Below are 14,722 nucleotides of genomic sequence, written 5' to 3'. Positions count from 1 at the left end.
TTTTTTTTTTTTTTTCCACTGTAAGTATTGGTTGCCTGGACTTTCAATGGAAGGACAGAGACCGCTCAAGTTTCATTAAAAAATATATTAATTTATGTTTCAAAGATTGACAAAAGTCTTAAAAGATCTTTGGGTGGACTATCCCTTTAAGGTTCAAATTCTTTTACTTTAGGACCACTGTAGATGGCCAGTATTGTGGTGGGTCCTATGGGCAGTTCAATACAACAGTTTCTGTAATACATTGTGTATCATTTCCAGGTGGAGTCTCCTCTACCGAATGTTGCAGAACTTGCGTTCTTCTTTGAGCAAGCTGGTGTGGGTCTGGGGAGAGAGGAGATGCATAGAGTCTTTCTAGCTTTGAAACAGCTGGTGGACTCACAGTGTCTCCTGCGCTGTCGATTCTGGGGCAAGATCTTCGGCACGCACAGCAACTATCTGGTGGCTGAGGGGGAATATAGAGAGGGTGAAGGAGAGGAGGAGGAGGGGACAGAAACACATGAGGATGAGGAGAGGGAGGAAGAGCCACGGGAGGACAAGGATGAAACGGAACTTGTGGAAGCTGTAAGTCACAAAATGGCAACTGAAGTATACAAATGTGACCCTGGACCACGACCAAGTCGCTTGGGTATATTTTTAGCAATAGCCAAAAAAACAATGTATGGGTCAAAATGATCGATTTGTCTTTTATGCCAAAAATCATTACGATATTAAGTAAAGATCATGTTCCATTAAGATATTTATGATAACTTAATTTTTGATTAGTAGTATGCATTGCTACGAGCTTCATTTGGACAACTTTAAAGGTGATTTTCTCAGTATTTTGATATGTTTGCACCCTCAGATTCCAGATTTTCAAATAGTTGTATCTCGGCCAAATATCCTATCCTAACAAACCATACATCAATGGAAAGCTTATTTATTCAGCTTTCAGATGATGTATAAATCTCAATTTAAAAAAATTGACCCTTATGACATTGATATTTAAATATCATACTTTTTGGAGTAAAGGTGCAGTCACATTTACTGTTGCACGATGAAATTCTGCTGCTGTTCTGATTTCAATAAGAATCTGTGCAATCTGGAGTTTTACATTAGGGTGAAAGATTTCCCTACGCAGATTTAGCTAATTTTCATGTTCACAGGAATTTGCAGAGTTGAGCAACAGAAAGATGCTTGCTTTGAAAGTGAAAAGTCTTTTTGCCTGCAAAGTTTTGCATTGAATTCACATGACAAACTTGAACATGAGCTAAATCTGCATGGGTAACTTCAAGTGGAAGTTAGGTACCTAAAGATAACTTTACTGACATAAAACGCCACAAATTTTGCTGAACAGCAGTAAAGGGAAAAAATATGAACAGAATTGTGCATTCAAACTTGACAAAAAGGATTGAACTTTACTTGCAGGCTGATCCTCCCCCCAAATCGACATACAAGCCACCTCCACCAGTGCCAAAGGAAGAAAATCACATTGGTGTCAACAAATACACTTATTTTGTGTGTCATGAGCCCGGCATGCCGTGGGTCAGACTGCCGTTGGTCACCCCCGCTCAGATCACAGTGGCACGGCAGATCCGCAGGTTCTTCACAGGCAGGCTTGATGCTCCTGTTGTAAGTTATCCTCCCTTTCCTGGCAATGAGGCCAACTACCTGCGTGCCCAGATCGCACGGATCTCAGCGGGCACGCACGTCAGTCCTCTGGGATTCTACCAGTTTGGGGAGGATGAAGGGGAGGATGATGGACTGCGAGATAGTTATGAGGAGAATCCTAACTTTGAGGGCATCCATGTAAATGAGATGGCTGAGTCTCTGAATCTATGGGTCCATCATGTACAGCATATACTTACACAGGTAAGAAACAACAGACAGCCTGCTGGAAATCCATCTGCCCTAAAATGTCCATTGAAGTGGATCTTGAGTAAGTTTTGGTAACTGTCTCATTTCGAAGGCTGCGTATGTCATTGTCATTGTTTATTTATATCTTTTGATGTAGTGTGCCAGGAGGAAATCAGAATCATGCCATCAGGATAGTCTGTTGTCTGACTGTTAGGTTAATTGACAATTATGTCATCATGTACTCACCCTCATGCTGTTCCAAACCTGTATGAATTTTTTCTTCTCCTGTGGAACAGAACATTTTTGGTTCTCATTGACTTCCATTGTATTTATTGTCATATAATGAAAGTCAAAGGGAGCCGAAACTGTTTGTTTAGGAGGTGTCCTAAGGTGTCGACTATCACTTAATTGTCAAAAGGAAACTTTGGAAATGAAAACTGATTTCCTACTGGCACACTAAAGCAAAAAATATGAATAACTGAATTTTTTTGGTGAAAAATGTAACATGCTCATTGGCACCGATAGCCTTGTGGGCAATGCGTCGACATGCAGTGCCGTTGCACTACGGGTGTCCCGAGTACGAATCCTGGCTCAAGGACCTTTCCCGATCCCGCCCCCTCCCCCCCTCTCTCTCTCCCACTTCGCTTCCTGCAAGCTCTACTCTGTCCTATCATAATAACGGCAAAAAAATTTTGTGTGAATGTTAGGGCCGCTGTGTGTGGGTAAATGTAACTAAGAAGTCTGCTGATGACGTGGATGAAGATGCCGAGGATGAAGAGAGGGGTGAGGAATCTGATGAGCCGGAGCCTGAAGTCGGGCCTCCTCTTCTGACACCTCTGTCTGAGGATGCAAGTCAGTCACACTGCATAACATTTACATTAAATACCTCCAGTACAGTTAAAATGTTGAGCTGTAATGCAGAATATGTTCTGTCCACAGAGATTAATGACACCCTACCTTGGTGTGCCATGATCTCCTCTAACCTCATTCCTCAGTTTTCCATCGCTGTGCTGCGCTCTAACCTCTGGCCTGGATCTTATGCTTATGCTAGTGGCAGGTAAGAACCTTGCTTTTCAAAATGTATGGTCCGTCCAACCATCTCTACAAACGGATACTTTTTCGGCGGAGTAAAACCATTCCTCTGCTCCCTCTCAGGAAGTTTGGAAATATATACATTGGTTGGGGGATGAAATATATCGGAGAGGCCTACACCCCAACCATTCTTCCACCGCCCCAAAATGAGTACCCCAGCGGGCCTGAAATTACAGAGGCCCTGGACCCCAGTGTGGAGGAAGAGCAGGCTTTGAAAGCTGCTCTGGAGGAGCAGACAGCTGCCCTGGAAGAGACAGAGGATCTGGAAGAAGATGAGGAGGAGGATGATTAAAATGGACAAAATAAACCTGCTTCAGAAGGTGTGTTGATGGTCAGATGCTTACATTTTTATAAGTGCAGTTCCTTAAAGAAACCATTTCGATCTAAAGACTGTCTTTGTATGTATGTCTACATCAATGAAATATTAATAACAAAAATTGAGGGAATCAAAAAATTTATTAGCTTTTTAAATCAGTTTAACATAACAGCTTTGATGAATCAATGCATGCTTCCACTGCTTGCCTCCAAACAATATACCATGTGTTACACCTCATTTTTTGTTACATTAAGCTTATTCTGCCATGCTTTTTTCCATGCTGAAGTTCCTGTATTGGTTCATGACTAGTCATAATCTGAATCATCTGAACATGTGTATGTAGATCGTGTCAACACGTAAAGCACTGAATTGCAAAAATTAATTACTTAATAAATAGGAAGCCTATTAATTCAAGTTAATTTTAGATAAACCGTTTGACTTAATTATGAGCCTGTTTTCTGAGTATTGTAAAACATCAATAAATTTAAGCTTGATATGAGCTTAAGAAAAACTAAAACAGTTTAATTTCAAGCTGGTTCCTCAAGTACAGCCCATTTCATTTTCTATATATGATAAACAAATTGCAGTTAACCAGTCCACCTTCAGACAGAGTGGAAAGAGGTCTGATACATCCTCACATCCTAGAGTCCTGCAAAATACATTACCATCATGCCGATTCACTGTGTTGGTTATGGTTAAGTGTTGGTATGAGCAGCACATGGTTATGTGTTGGTACAAAAATCTAAATAATTTAGGCTAAATTTATTATCAGTTTTTAAATAAGATCATTTCATATAAGATCTAACTGAAGTAATTTAGTTCTTGATTATTTCCTCCATTAAGGAAAACAAGATTAGTACTGTATCAGCGGATTCTAGCTGATCATCACAGTTATAGAATTTTGCATAAATCTAGAATTATTATTACTAATAAATACTACTAATAAATAGACACATACAAGCCTTGCGACTTGGTCAGTAACAAATGAAAATCAAAAGATCATTTACAACCATTAATAAAAGAATAATAAATAAAACAACTACTGCAGCTGCACAAGCACGAACGCAAATGGTAACACATCAAATAATCCGATTTACGAGGAGTTACATTTACAACAAAGGAATTTTGTGGTCAAAGCTTGTCAAATAAATTCTACTGAGTGTAATTCTAGAAGACTTCACAGTGTTCTTTGGGATAAAGGTTAAATTCCTTTGAAGACAGTAGGACTTGGGAGAAAACTTCTTAAGACAATAATGTGTATAATGTGCATGTGACCTTAATTTTCACATATATGAATGAATAATAAACACGGTAAGAAAGGAATCACTGTGAAGTGAGAGGAAGAACTTGAGAATGGGGAATGAGCTTGGAATCATGACTTCACTTTAGCGAAGGTCATTCTCCTCGTCCTGAATGGTCTTCTTGATTCTTAGTAACATGGTGGTCTGCCACTGATCAAGCCTGGTGATGGAGTCAAATTCCCTTACCTAATGAAATAAAATAAATCCAGAGCTTTGCATGGAGTAATTCATGAATGAACTACCACAGTTAAAATGTGTGCAATGAATTATGTAAAACCTGACACGATATACTAAGGGAACTTACTGCATCAGCGTATGCATCAATATTCTGCTCTTCATGTGCATCAAGAAGTTTCTGTTTAGTGTGAAATGCAGAAACTTAAATTGTGTTTCATCAGTTTATATAAAGTCTCACAAAACGTTCAAGGACTCTATGTACACTACTGTTCAAAAATTTGGGGTTGGTAAGATTTTTATGTAAAGTAATTAATACTTAAGTAACAGTAAAGACTCACATTGTGAAAAAAAAATATTTCTATTCATTAAAGAATACTGAAAAAAACTATAATGGTTTCCATAATCTTAAAGGTGACATATCATGAAAATCTGACTTTTCCAGGTTTTAAGTGCTATAATCAGGTCCCCGGTGCATCTACCAACCAAGGAAACGTGAAAAAGATTAACCCAGTAACTTTGTTTTGGGAAGCCTTTTTCTGCAAGTGTCTGAGAAAACAAGCGCGTCTAATTTCACTCCCTTGGTGACGTGGCAAAGGGATCTCATTATAATATTACCACCCCTTAATCTGTAAACTTCCACTCAAGGTTTACCTTCACAGAAATAACCGACTGTTTTTGTAACTCATGTGTTTTTAACATAAACTTGTGTGTGAATGAGAACTTAGTTTAATACTCACATGCTGTCTGGTGGCCGCTTTCTCTCCGTGTGCTTCGGCTGTGTGCACTCAGAAAACCTTATATCTGAAGTTTAAACTCATATGGTATAAAACGCATGATTTCAGCGCGATAAACTAACATGATAATCAGAACCAAAACAGATGTTTTTAGCAGGTCCGAGCTGTAATGGCACAGCTCTATTCTGGAAAACGGGGCGGGGAGCAGCAGCTCATTTGCATTTAAAGAAACAGGCCCGAAAAACAGCCTGTTTCTGCTTCCACTCAAAATAGGCATTTTCAAAATGATATAATAAATGATCTGTGGAGTATATTGAGCTGAAACTTCACAGACATTCTGGGGACACCAGAGACTTATATTACATATTGTAAAAAGGGGCATAATATGTCACCTTTAAGTAGCACAAATGTTTTCAACATTGATCATAATAAGAAATGTTTTTGGAGCAGCAAATCAGCATTATAATGACTTCTGAAGGATCATGAAACACTGAAGACTAATGTAATGGCTGCTGAAAATTGAGCTTAATATATATTCAAATAGAAAACAGTTATTTTACATTATAATAATATTTCACAATATTTAACTGCATCTCCGATTAAAAAAATCTTACCAACTCCAAACTTTTGAATGGTAGTGTATAAAATACAAAACAATAGGACAATAAATAGAGACAATGGAAACCTAATAGATAAGGATTTGGGCAATACATCTACCTTCAATCTCAATGGATGTTGATGACCCAGAATCTGAGATCACAATTCTATTCCATAGAAGAAACTTTAAGTAACTAAATGTATTGGGAAGAAAGACTCCAACCTTAAGAAGTTTGCACTCTCTAGCATCTGAGAAGGCTGGATACATTTCTTCATACTTCTGTACAGCCAGCTATTGAAGAGAACAAGGGTTAAATAATGAGAAAGCAGAAAGTTACATATTAGTCATTGTAAATATCTTCAGATCGTGAAGAGTGTAAATCAGTCACCTTGCAGTTGAGCATATCCACACAGAAGTGACACAGTGCTGCTTTGAAGAAATGGTCCTTAGCACCATACTTCAACAAGGTAGTGTCCATGGAGTAAGTCCCAATCTGAGCAGAGACAACATGCCAATTAGGGATATGCCGGTATCAAATTTTCATGTTGTGATTAATTGCTAATGCTTTTATCACGGTATGCGGTATTATCACGATATTGAAATTTAGTTTAACAAAAGTGCAGTCATAATACAGTATAACAGGTTTAATAACATTTTTCTTATATAACAAAAATAACTGAACATTTAAATGCAATAAATAAAAATGTATAAAGTTAAAAGTTTTACACAGATTAAAGTGCAAAAGAACTATAAAGACCAATAGGTATCACTTTACAATAAGACCTCATTAGTTAATTTTAGTTAATGCATTAACATTCACAATGAGCAATAGCTACATTTGCTACAGAATTTAATAATCTTTGTTAAAAAAAATACAAGTCTTAGTTCATGCTAGCTCATTAAATAACACAGTTGCAACTTTCGATTTTAACAACCTGTTATTAAATATTGGAATACCTAAGATTAATGAATGTTCAGAAGAATTTTTCATTGGCAGTTTGTTAACTAATGAATTCACTAATGTTAACTAATGAAGCCCTAAAGTAAAGTGTGACCGAACAATAAAGAATCAAAACACTTTCAAACAATATCTAGGGCATGTTGTAGTCCAGATTAAAATGTAAAAAAAGTTTGAAAATAAATAGCCTATTAAGTCTAAATATTTAAGTGATGAACATCATAGCAAATACACAAATCTGAAAGGCTGTTTAAATCATTTAAACACGATTCAGAAACAGAAAGTAGAGCAGCTGCTTTGTTTACAGGGTTTCCGGTGTAACGGCTGCATTCAAATGAATTATTATTATTATTAATATTATTATTTCTACAGCGGTGTTGTGCATTTTGACCAGTTGATGGGAAAAGTATTCTTAAAATGCATTCAAAATTCTGAATAATTTGTAATATATAATTATTCACGGTATTTAAAAGTGCCCACGATAACAATATTGTGCATATTCATTACCGTGATATATCGCATTACCAAATACCGGCACAAGTCTAATGCCAATCAACATGAAGGATGAATAAGACAAACGATCTTGATCTTCTTTCAAAAGAAGATCAAGTCACACAGACCTGCTCAAATATTTCAGTGGCTTTCTGGTACTGCTCCATCTGAGCCGCATATGTTGCCACTTTGAGAAGACACTTGTTGGCTGCACTAAAGAGAGAGAGTTCATTTATTTTAATAATACTACATGAAATAATTTAATTACAATACAAACCTAAACTGTTCTACAACACTTCTAATATAAAGACTACTGTAGAGTACCTGGTGGACTCCTCTCCTTTGTAATAATCTGCAGCATGTTCATAATGAGCAATGGCCTGTAAAAAAATAAACATAAGTATTCTGGGCACAAATAATAACAAATTAACAATTATTTTTCTTTCACTTTCTTTCAGAAGGGGTTCTTATTTTGGTCATTATGGTATCAACTGGATGCATTAAAAAATTCACTACTATTCAAAAGTGTGGGATCTGTCATATTTTAAACATTACTACAATGTAAAATAACTGTTTTCGATTTTAATGTATTTTAAGTACATTTAAGTACACCAGTCTTCAGCATCATATGATCCTTCAGAAATTAATCTAATATGCAGATTTCTTATTACTATCAATGTTGAAAACAGTTGTGCTGCTTCCTGGAAACACTAATTTTGTCAGCACTCTGACAGAAACTTACAAAGAAGAGTATTTCTTTGAAATAGAAATCTTTTGTAACATTATAAACACAAGGTTTTACTTTTTTAAAATCAATTTAATGCATCTTTTCTGAATAAAAATATGAATTTCATATCTTACTGACCCCAAACATTTGAACGGTAGTGTATTTTATACTCCAACCTTCGATATCTGAGCAACTTATTGATAAATCTGCAGCTTTACGTAAATAGATGACTTCCCACTTACTTTATCTATGTCCAGAAACTCAGATTCATAGATTTCAGCAATAGATATGTGGTGTTTTGCAGCAATGTTGAAACGTCCCTGTGGAAACAGATTTGTAACACAAATCAGAAAAGTGTATTACCATAAAACAGAAAAAAACTTGCTTAGTTGCATATTTATGTTGAATTGTATTTGAATGCTTAATAAAGACTTTTCTATAATTCTTCTCACCATGCCTGTGTAGATGTCAATGGCCTGACAGAAACAGCTTATAGCCTCTGTATAGAAAAATTGCAGAAGAGCCATAATAGAATACCTTCTTTTGAATTACAGACACTACATACTGAGAGATTTTTATTGCTCATAATGTAAACGTAACAGTAAGAGCTATACCTTGAGGATCAGCCTTTTTGAACGCATTGCCAGCATCAAGAAAGTTTACGGCTGCGTTGTGCTTGCTTTCCACCTGCAAATGCAGTCGTGCAGCTTTGCAGAAGGCATCTCCTGCAGCTTGAAGGGGAACAAAGCAGCAATACAAATGACACATGCTTATTGAACACCCTCATACTGTGGTGCAAGAGTTGCTAGGTGTCGTACCACTCCAGTTCTTGGCCATCTTGAACATGTTGGCAGCTCTCACGTACAAGTCACAGGCCTCCTCGACTTTGGAGGAACTCCTGCAATGAACAAAAGCGAAGGGGGAGGCTCATTCAGTTCACTGAAACCGATAGGAGGCGCTATTAGCAGCGTTCAACGTGTTTCCAGACCTGATATGGCCAACATGAAGCAAGAGGAGCCAGAAATCAGTGTGAAAACACAGGCCCGATATTGCTCTATAGCCTGGAAGTACTACATCAAAAATGAGAGCAATGCCACTGTTTACTGCAGGTTGTGTAAGACGACCTTTAAGTTCTCTTCAAATACAGCCAATATGATAAAACACCTCAGAGTGAAACATCGACTCAACATCCCCACTGTTGCCAACGGCGGCGAAAGACTATGTACTGAAGAGCCCAACGAAGGCAGCATGGGTGAGTTTCAAAAGTGTTAAATTAAAGCAAAAAGAGCTAAACGCCTCAGTGTACACTGGCTTAGGGTTGCGTATGAGTGAAAGCGAGAGGGAAACGCTACATTCAGCGCGCACAACTCTTTATTATGGCGCTTTATACGTGCGCTGCGATGCTAACTGGCTGATTTCACTTCTGTGCAAAGTCTGCGTGCTGGAGAAATAAACTCTGGAAGGTTTATGACAGCTAAATGCGAACAACGCTGTATTACAAATAATACAATTTCAAAAATATTGCTCATCGATTATATTTGTTCATTCGAATCATATCGACATTGCTTGTTGCACACGAACACATTCAATATCGCAGAGGTGCAAAAACCATCATTAATGGAGTTACCCAAAAAACGACCCGAATAACGAATGCGACGTTTTCATTTTCTTGTCCGCCTCAGCCATGATGGCCATAGCTTCCTTTTCTTTTCCAGAATAATCCATTTGGGCAGATTAAATGTGAGCCAGACTGCAGTGAACGATATCCAAGCAATATCCCATTCGCATCGCCTGAAATGAAGTTATTTGTTTTGACACATCATGCGGAAATCGGAAGTAAATTCGCTAAGACTTTAGGGGTTGTCGCAAAATAGTTGTTTTCAAAATGACAGTGAAACGATCTGCGGTGTTTATTATTACTTGTGAGTTGTTGTCAGTTGATAATGACATATTTACAATTATGTAACCATTTATATATCATATCTACACGAGCAGGGTCAAGCAGTTATGATACGCGCCTGATGCACATTAGTCGCTTCTCTTGAGTGTGTACTACTTACCCTCGTGCCCTAGTGGCCACCGCGCCAAGCACATCCAGTGTGTAGGTCGCGAAGGCGCGGAGGATGTGCAGGAATTCTGAGACTGTTTTATATGTTATTAGTAAGGTATTATTTATTTTCCGACGCTAAGTTATATAAAGTCAGCATTGCGGAAGCGTGTAGTATTTAGTGGTGGTAACACACGTGCTGGAAGTGGATAAAACCTTAAAGGCCCTTATGCTCGCCCGGAAGAACATCCAGCGACGTTTGATGTAAATAATAGCGGAATTGTTTCATTAGTATCATATTGCATGGTTATTGTTCTCTGGCTAAACGCTCTTGTAACGAGCAAGAGAGAGTTAGACCTGACATGGAGTCAGTCTCTTAATACAAATCTTATCATTTGTTTTAAGTGTTCCCTCGAAAAACAAAAAAAGTGTCGTGCTGTGTGACATGCTTTACTTTATTTTGTTCAACATTTACAACAGTGTTCTGGTATAATTATTATATAAAGAGTTTTATTAACATAATATTAACAACAGCATAAGATACTACATGGATGGAATATTTGTAGTTTAAAAAAATTATTTCACACGCTCCAGGACCTTTTAATATAAATGGCAAACAATCCAAAAGGGGATGAACTTGTGAAATAGTGTCCAGTCACAGAATAATAATAATAATAAAAAAATATTTAAATTCACATTTTCCTTATTTTACAACTACGCTTTTATTGCATTTTGGAGGGTTGCATTTTGGTTGTATTTAAGTTATGTGACAATGTTCTACAACCAACCACATCTGAGATGAAACAATTAATGGAACCAAGGTTTAACTAGAAGTTTAAGTATTTGGATTAAGAACAAACTGCAACTTGAAAGCTATATTTTAGCTGCAAAAAACATCTTAATTTTACATAACCAAATACATGTACAAGAGACATTGTACAAGTGGGTTTCTTTTGAGCAGCCACAAAAACATTTGACAGTGAACACAAAATCAGGCTAAACTGCAATGTTTGTATAATATTTTAGCTAGCTAGAAGTTCTCTTTAATGGCTGCACAAGACAGTTTCTCTTTATTTCTCTCACACACACACACACACCCAAATGGTTACGAGTGTTCATTTGTGCACAGTGACTTGCACAGGTGAGGTGAGAGACTTCATGACAAAATATTTTAAGCTGTATGTATGTCACAGCGTTAAGAAAAGGCTTATAGTTAAGTCGGAAAATATAAACAAAAAGACAGTCCTGATAATGTTATTTCTTTAGATTTACATGAATTGCATACAGCACTGGGATTTCTGTACATTTATGACATTTTGTTGACCCCCAGGAAACAAGGTTTCAAGGACCACATTCTAACCATGACATACCATTTCTATGAAAATGTTTTTGTTAAAAAAAAAAACCTTGACATTCATTACATAAAGGATTAGGATTGAAGATTTTATCATAGCTTTTTCATTACAAAATAAATGTAACTGTAATTATGCTAGTTGCATAATTACATAAGTTCCTGTTCAATCCTCTTGTTCTTAAATGACATACATTAAAACAAATTTATGCTCTGATTTTTAAATTTTTTTTCACCACAGACATGGATCTCCCACCTCAAAGGCATCCTGGAATTCACAGCAGTCCAACTTTTCGTCAGAGAATGCAGCGTTTTTTGCCATTTTCTGATCGCCGCACATCGAAAGTGTGGAACCACTACACTCAGTTAAGTCTGCATCGTGTTGAGTGTAACCATTGTAAGAGACAGCTTTCCTTTCACAACAGCACTACTTCCATGAGAGAACACTTAGGACGCAAACACAGCATTCGGGACGGAGCAGTACCCCCTCACAACACAACAGGCATCCCCACTCCTGCAGCATTGCATTCTCACATTCAAACCTCTTTACATGGTAACAGATGTAACACCACAGGCAATGCTCCATTTCAACCAGCACTACCTGTTACTGTCAAAGAGGAGCAGGAAGAAGTACTGCCAGCTGAGATGGCAGAGACCAAATCTGCTCGGACCACATACGCCCCTGACTGTGCAGCAGGAAGCAGTACTTCTAGTTCAAATGCCATTGTGCACCAAGATACAGATATGGGTTGCCTAATGTATAATTTTCCTGCGGGGGAGATGAGCAGCACTGCTGGAGGCAACAGCAACCGCAGCGGCTCAAGAGCCTGCAGCAACAAGCGAGCAGAGGTGTTGACCGATCTTATCTTGGAAATGGTCTTCAGAGACCTTCGGCCGTTGTCTGTGGTGGAAGAGAGGGGGTTCAAGCTCTTATTGAGTTGCCTAGAGCCTAACTACCCCGTGCCTTCTCCATCTGTGCTTGGCAGTCTACTTTGGCATCGCTACCACGTCCTCAAGCAATGCCTTCAGCAGCATCTACAGACAAGTCTAGCTTCTCACTGTCTGACCCTCTGCACCGAATATTGGCGATCCGTTGATGGATGTGGGGTTGATGGGGACGGTCAGTACTACCTTACAGTCAGCACGCATTTTGTAGACTCTCACTGGCGCCTGGCACGTTGCGTGCTTGAGACCCGACCAATAGTAGAATTCAAAGGAAGCCCATCTGAGAGAGGGCAAGCGAGCTTTGCAGACACTTTGAGAGCAGTCCTCTCCGAGTTCCAGCTCCCAAAGAACTTTGTTTTCTGTGTCGTGCATGACACCCCTAGTGGATCCGAGACCAGGGGGCAGGAGAATATGGCCATTAATCAGGAATATCAGCAAGAATTTGCTGGACCCAGCCATCCTCCTCCCAGTAATCTTCCCGAGGGATGGGCACTTCTGCTTTGTGCAGGGAAGGCCCTGAAACTTTGTGTCCAGGAGGGACTTTGTGTGGAGACTGTCAGACAAGCTCTGGCAGATGCCCGTGCCATTGTCCTACATTTCCAGCACAATGTGAACGCTTCTATGGCACTGAGCCAGAAAGCAGGGGCTGTTAATAAAGAGTCCACATGCCTTGTCTTGAATGACCCAGGGCGCTGGGCCACTGCCATTGAGATGTGTGAGAGTCTGCTGGAGCTCAAGTGGGTAATAAGTTCTGTCCTAGAGGAGCAAAAAGTAGCAACAAATCTGGCAGATCACCAGTGGCGTCTTATACACGAACTAGTTCCTGTGCTCAAAACGGTTCGCATTGCGGCATCGTTTTTAAGTGAGGACATCAACGGACCCATTTCAGCATTAATGCCGTGCCTACAAGGAGTGTCTCGGCTCCTGGGACAGAAAATTGCAGAGTGTACCTGTCCAGAGGTGAAGGGAGTTATGGAGAGAATTCGTGCTGGTATGGACAAACGGTGGAGTCTGAGTGATGAAGATGCTCTTCTGGATTCCTCCGCCGTATTGTCCTCGTTTCTGGACCCACGTTTTAAAGAGTTGCGGTTTCTCAGCCCACATGCCCGCAGCAAGTTGCACGACAAGGTGAAAGAGCTGCTTTCTGTTCAGGCTTTCACGAGCGACGAACAAATGAATGCAGAAAGGAGACAAAGCATGGAAATGGAAAAGACTGTGGATGAGCGTGGAGAACCTGCAGATTTTGGATTGGATGATTCCTTGCCAATTCCTGCAATGGCTTCTTTGGATTCTCCTGAATTGTGCGGATCAGTGGAGGAAGGTGACAGCGTTGAGCTGCAGCCAAGCGAGCCCTCTGTTGCCATATCATCTCCAGAACAAGTCAATGAAAACACATTTGGATCGCCTTTCAAGAATGCCAACGACTGCCGAAAACTTTCTAGTGGGACCAGTATGACCTCACCCCTGAGAGGAGATTTACAGCTCAAGCCTTGTATACAGATGAGTCCTCTCCCACAGAGCATGTATGATATTCTTCTGGGCGAGGATCCTACTGAGCGAATGCCTGAGATTCACCAGCAGCTGGAGAATTACATAGCAGAGCCACTTTGCAAACGCAGCCTCTCACCCCTGCACTGGTGGCGCAACAAGGAGCATCGCTTTCCTGCTGTGGCCAGACTGGCACGAAAATACCTGTCCATACCTGCAACTGCTGTTTCTGCTGATCGGACATTTGCCCCTAGGGAGTCCTCAGTGACCCAAAGAAGGGCCACATTGGGGTCTAAACACCTTGACCACATTTTGTTTCTCCATCAGAACTCTGACTATGTGGATCAGCTGAAAGGTGGCTCCTCCACACGTGAAATTGAGCAGTGGAACAGTGTCAGTGGAAACCAAAGCAGAGAAAGTCTTTACCAGACTCTAGTATCCTATGAAAGTAAGGTTCGTGTGTCTGAAGAAGACTCATGATCACTGTTTATGTACATATGCACAAAGTCATTTTAAAGGGATAGTTCAATCAAAAATGTAAATTCTGTCATCATTTACCCTCAATTTACTCACCCTATGGAAAAATACTATGGAAGTCAATGGGGACATCAACTGTTTGGTTAACCACGTTCTTCAAAATCTTTTATTTTCATCAGAAGTTTA

The 14,722-nt window shown here is 39.3% G+C and overlaps 3 protein-coding genes across 4 annotated transcripts in view; 2 read left to right on the top strand and 1 right to left on the bottom strand.

The window, feature by feature from the left end:
* Positions 1–3,282, top strand: part of LOC107587680 (radial spoke head protein 6 homolog A-like) — a 5,059-nt gene extending 1,777 nt beyond the window's left edge. Inside the window, exons 3-7 of the mRNA XM_016275551.1 lie at positions 259–561; positions 1,405–1,848; positions 2,541–2,685; positions 2,773–2,890; positions 2,989–3,282. Coding sequence (XP_016131037.1) covers positions 259–561; positions 1,405–1,848; positions 2,541–2,685; positions 2,773–2,890; positions 2,989–3,217 — 1,239 coding nt within the window. The 3' untranslated portion in view covers positions 3,218–3,282. The remainder of the gene's footprint in view (positions 1–258; positions 562–1,404; positions 1,849–2,540; positions 2,686–2,772; positions 2,891–2,988) is intronic.
* A 984-nt stretch (positions 3,283–4,266) lies between these two features.
* On the bottom strand, positions 4,267–10,059 carry napaa (N-ethylmaleimide-sensitive factor attachment protein, alpha a). Its single transcript, XM_016275553.1, has 11 exons — positions 9,856–10,059; positions 9,047–9,126; positions 8,843–8,959; positions 8,681–8,727; positions 8,471–8,548; positions 7,826–7,881; positions 7,630–7,714; positions 6,440–6,544; positions 6,274–6,342; positions 4,847–4,897; positions 4,267–4,728 (listed from the first exon to the last, which is right to left on the bottom strand). The coding sequence occupies exons 1-11, from the start codon at positions 9,951–9,953 to the stop codon at positions 4,627–4,629; spliced, it is 888 nt and encodes a 295-aa protein (XP_016131039.1). The 5' UTR covers positions 9,954–10,059; the 3' UTR covers positions 4,267–4,626.
* Positions 9,186–14,628, top strand: LOC107587679 (uncharacterized). 2 transcript variants are annotated; one of them, XM_016275549.1, is made up of 2 exons: positions 9,186–9,480; positions 11,868–14,628. In XM_016275549.1, exons 1-2 carry the CDS (start codon positions 9,222–9,224, stop codon positions 14,537–14,539), a joined length of 2,931 nt encoding a protein of 976 aa, XP_016131035.1. In that variant the 5' UTR covers positions 9,186–9,221; the 3' UTR covers positions 14,540–14,628. The 2 variants fall into 2 exon arrangements, with proteins under 2 accessions (XP_016131035.1, XP_016131036.1); XM_016275550.1 differs by lacking the exon at positions 9,186–9,480 and adding an exon at positions 10,331–10,539.
* Positions 14,629–14,722: the final 94 nt, after the last annotated feature.

The sequence above is a fragment of the Sinocyclocheilus grahami genome, unplaced genomic scaffold (genome assembly GCF_001515645.1).
Source record: "Sinocyclocheilus grahami isolate Dianchi unplaced genomic scaffold, SAMN03320097.WGS_v1.1 scaffold95.1, whole genome shotgun sequence".
NCBI lineage: Eukaryota > Metazoa > Chordata > Actinopteri > Cypriniformes > Cyprinidae > Sinocyclocheilus > Sinocyclocheilus grahami.
This window is presented reverse-complemented; position numbering and strand designations above follow the sequence as displayed.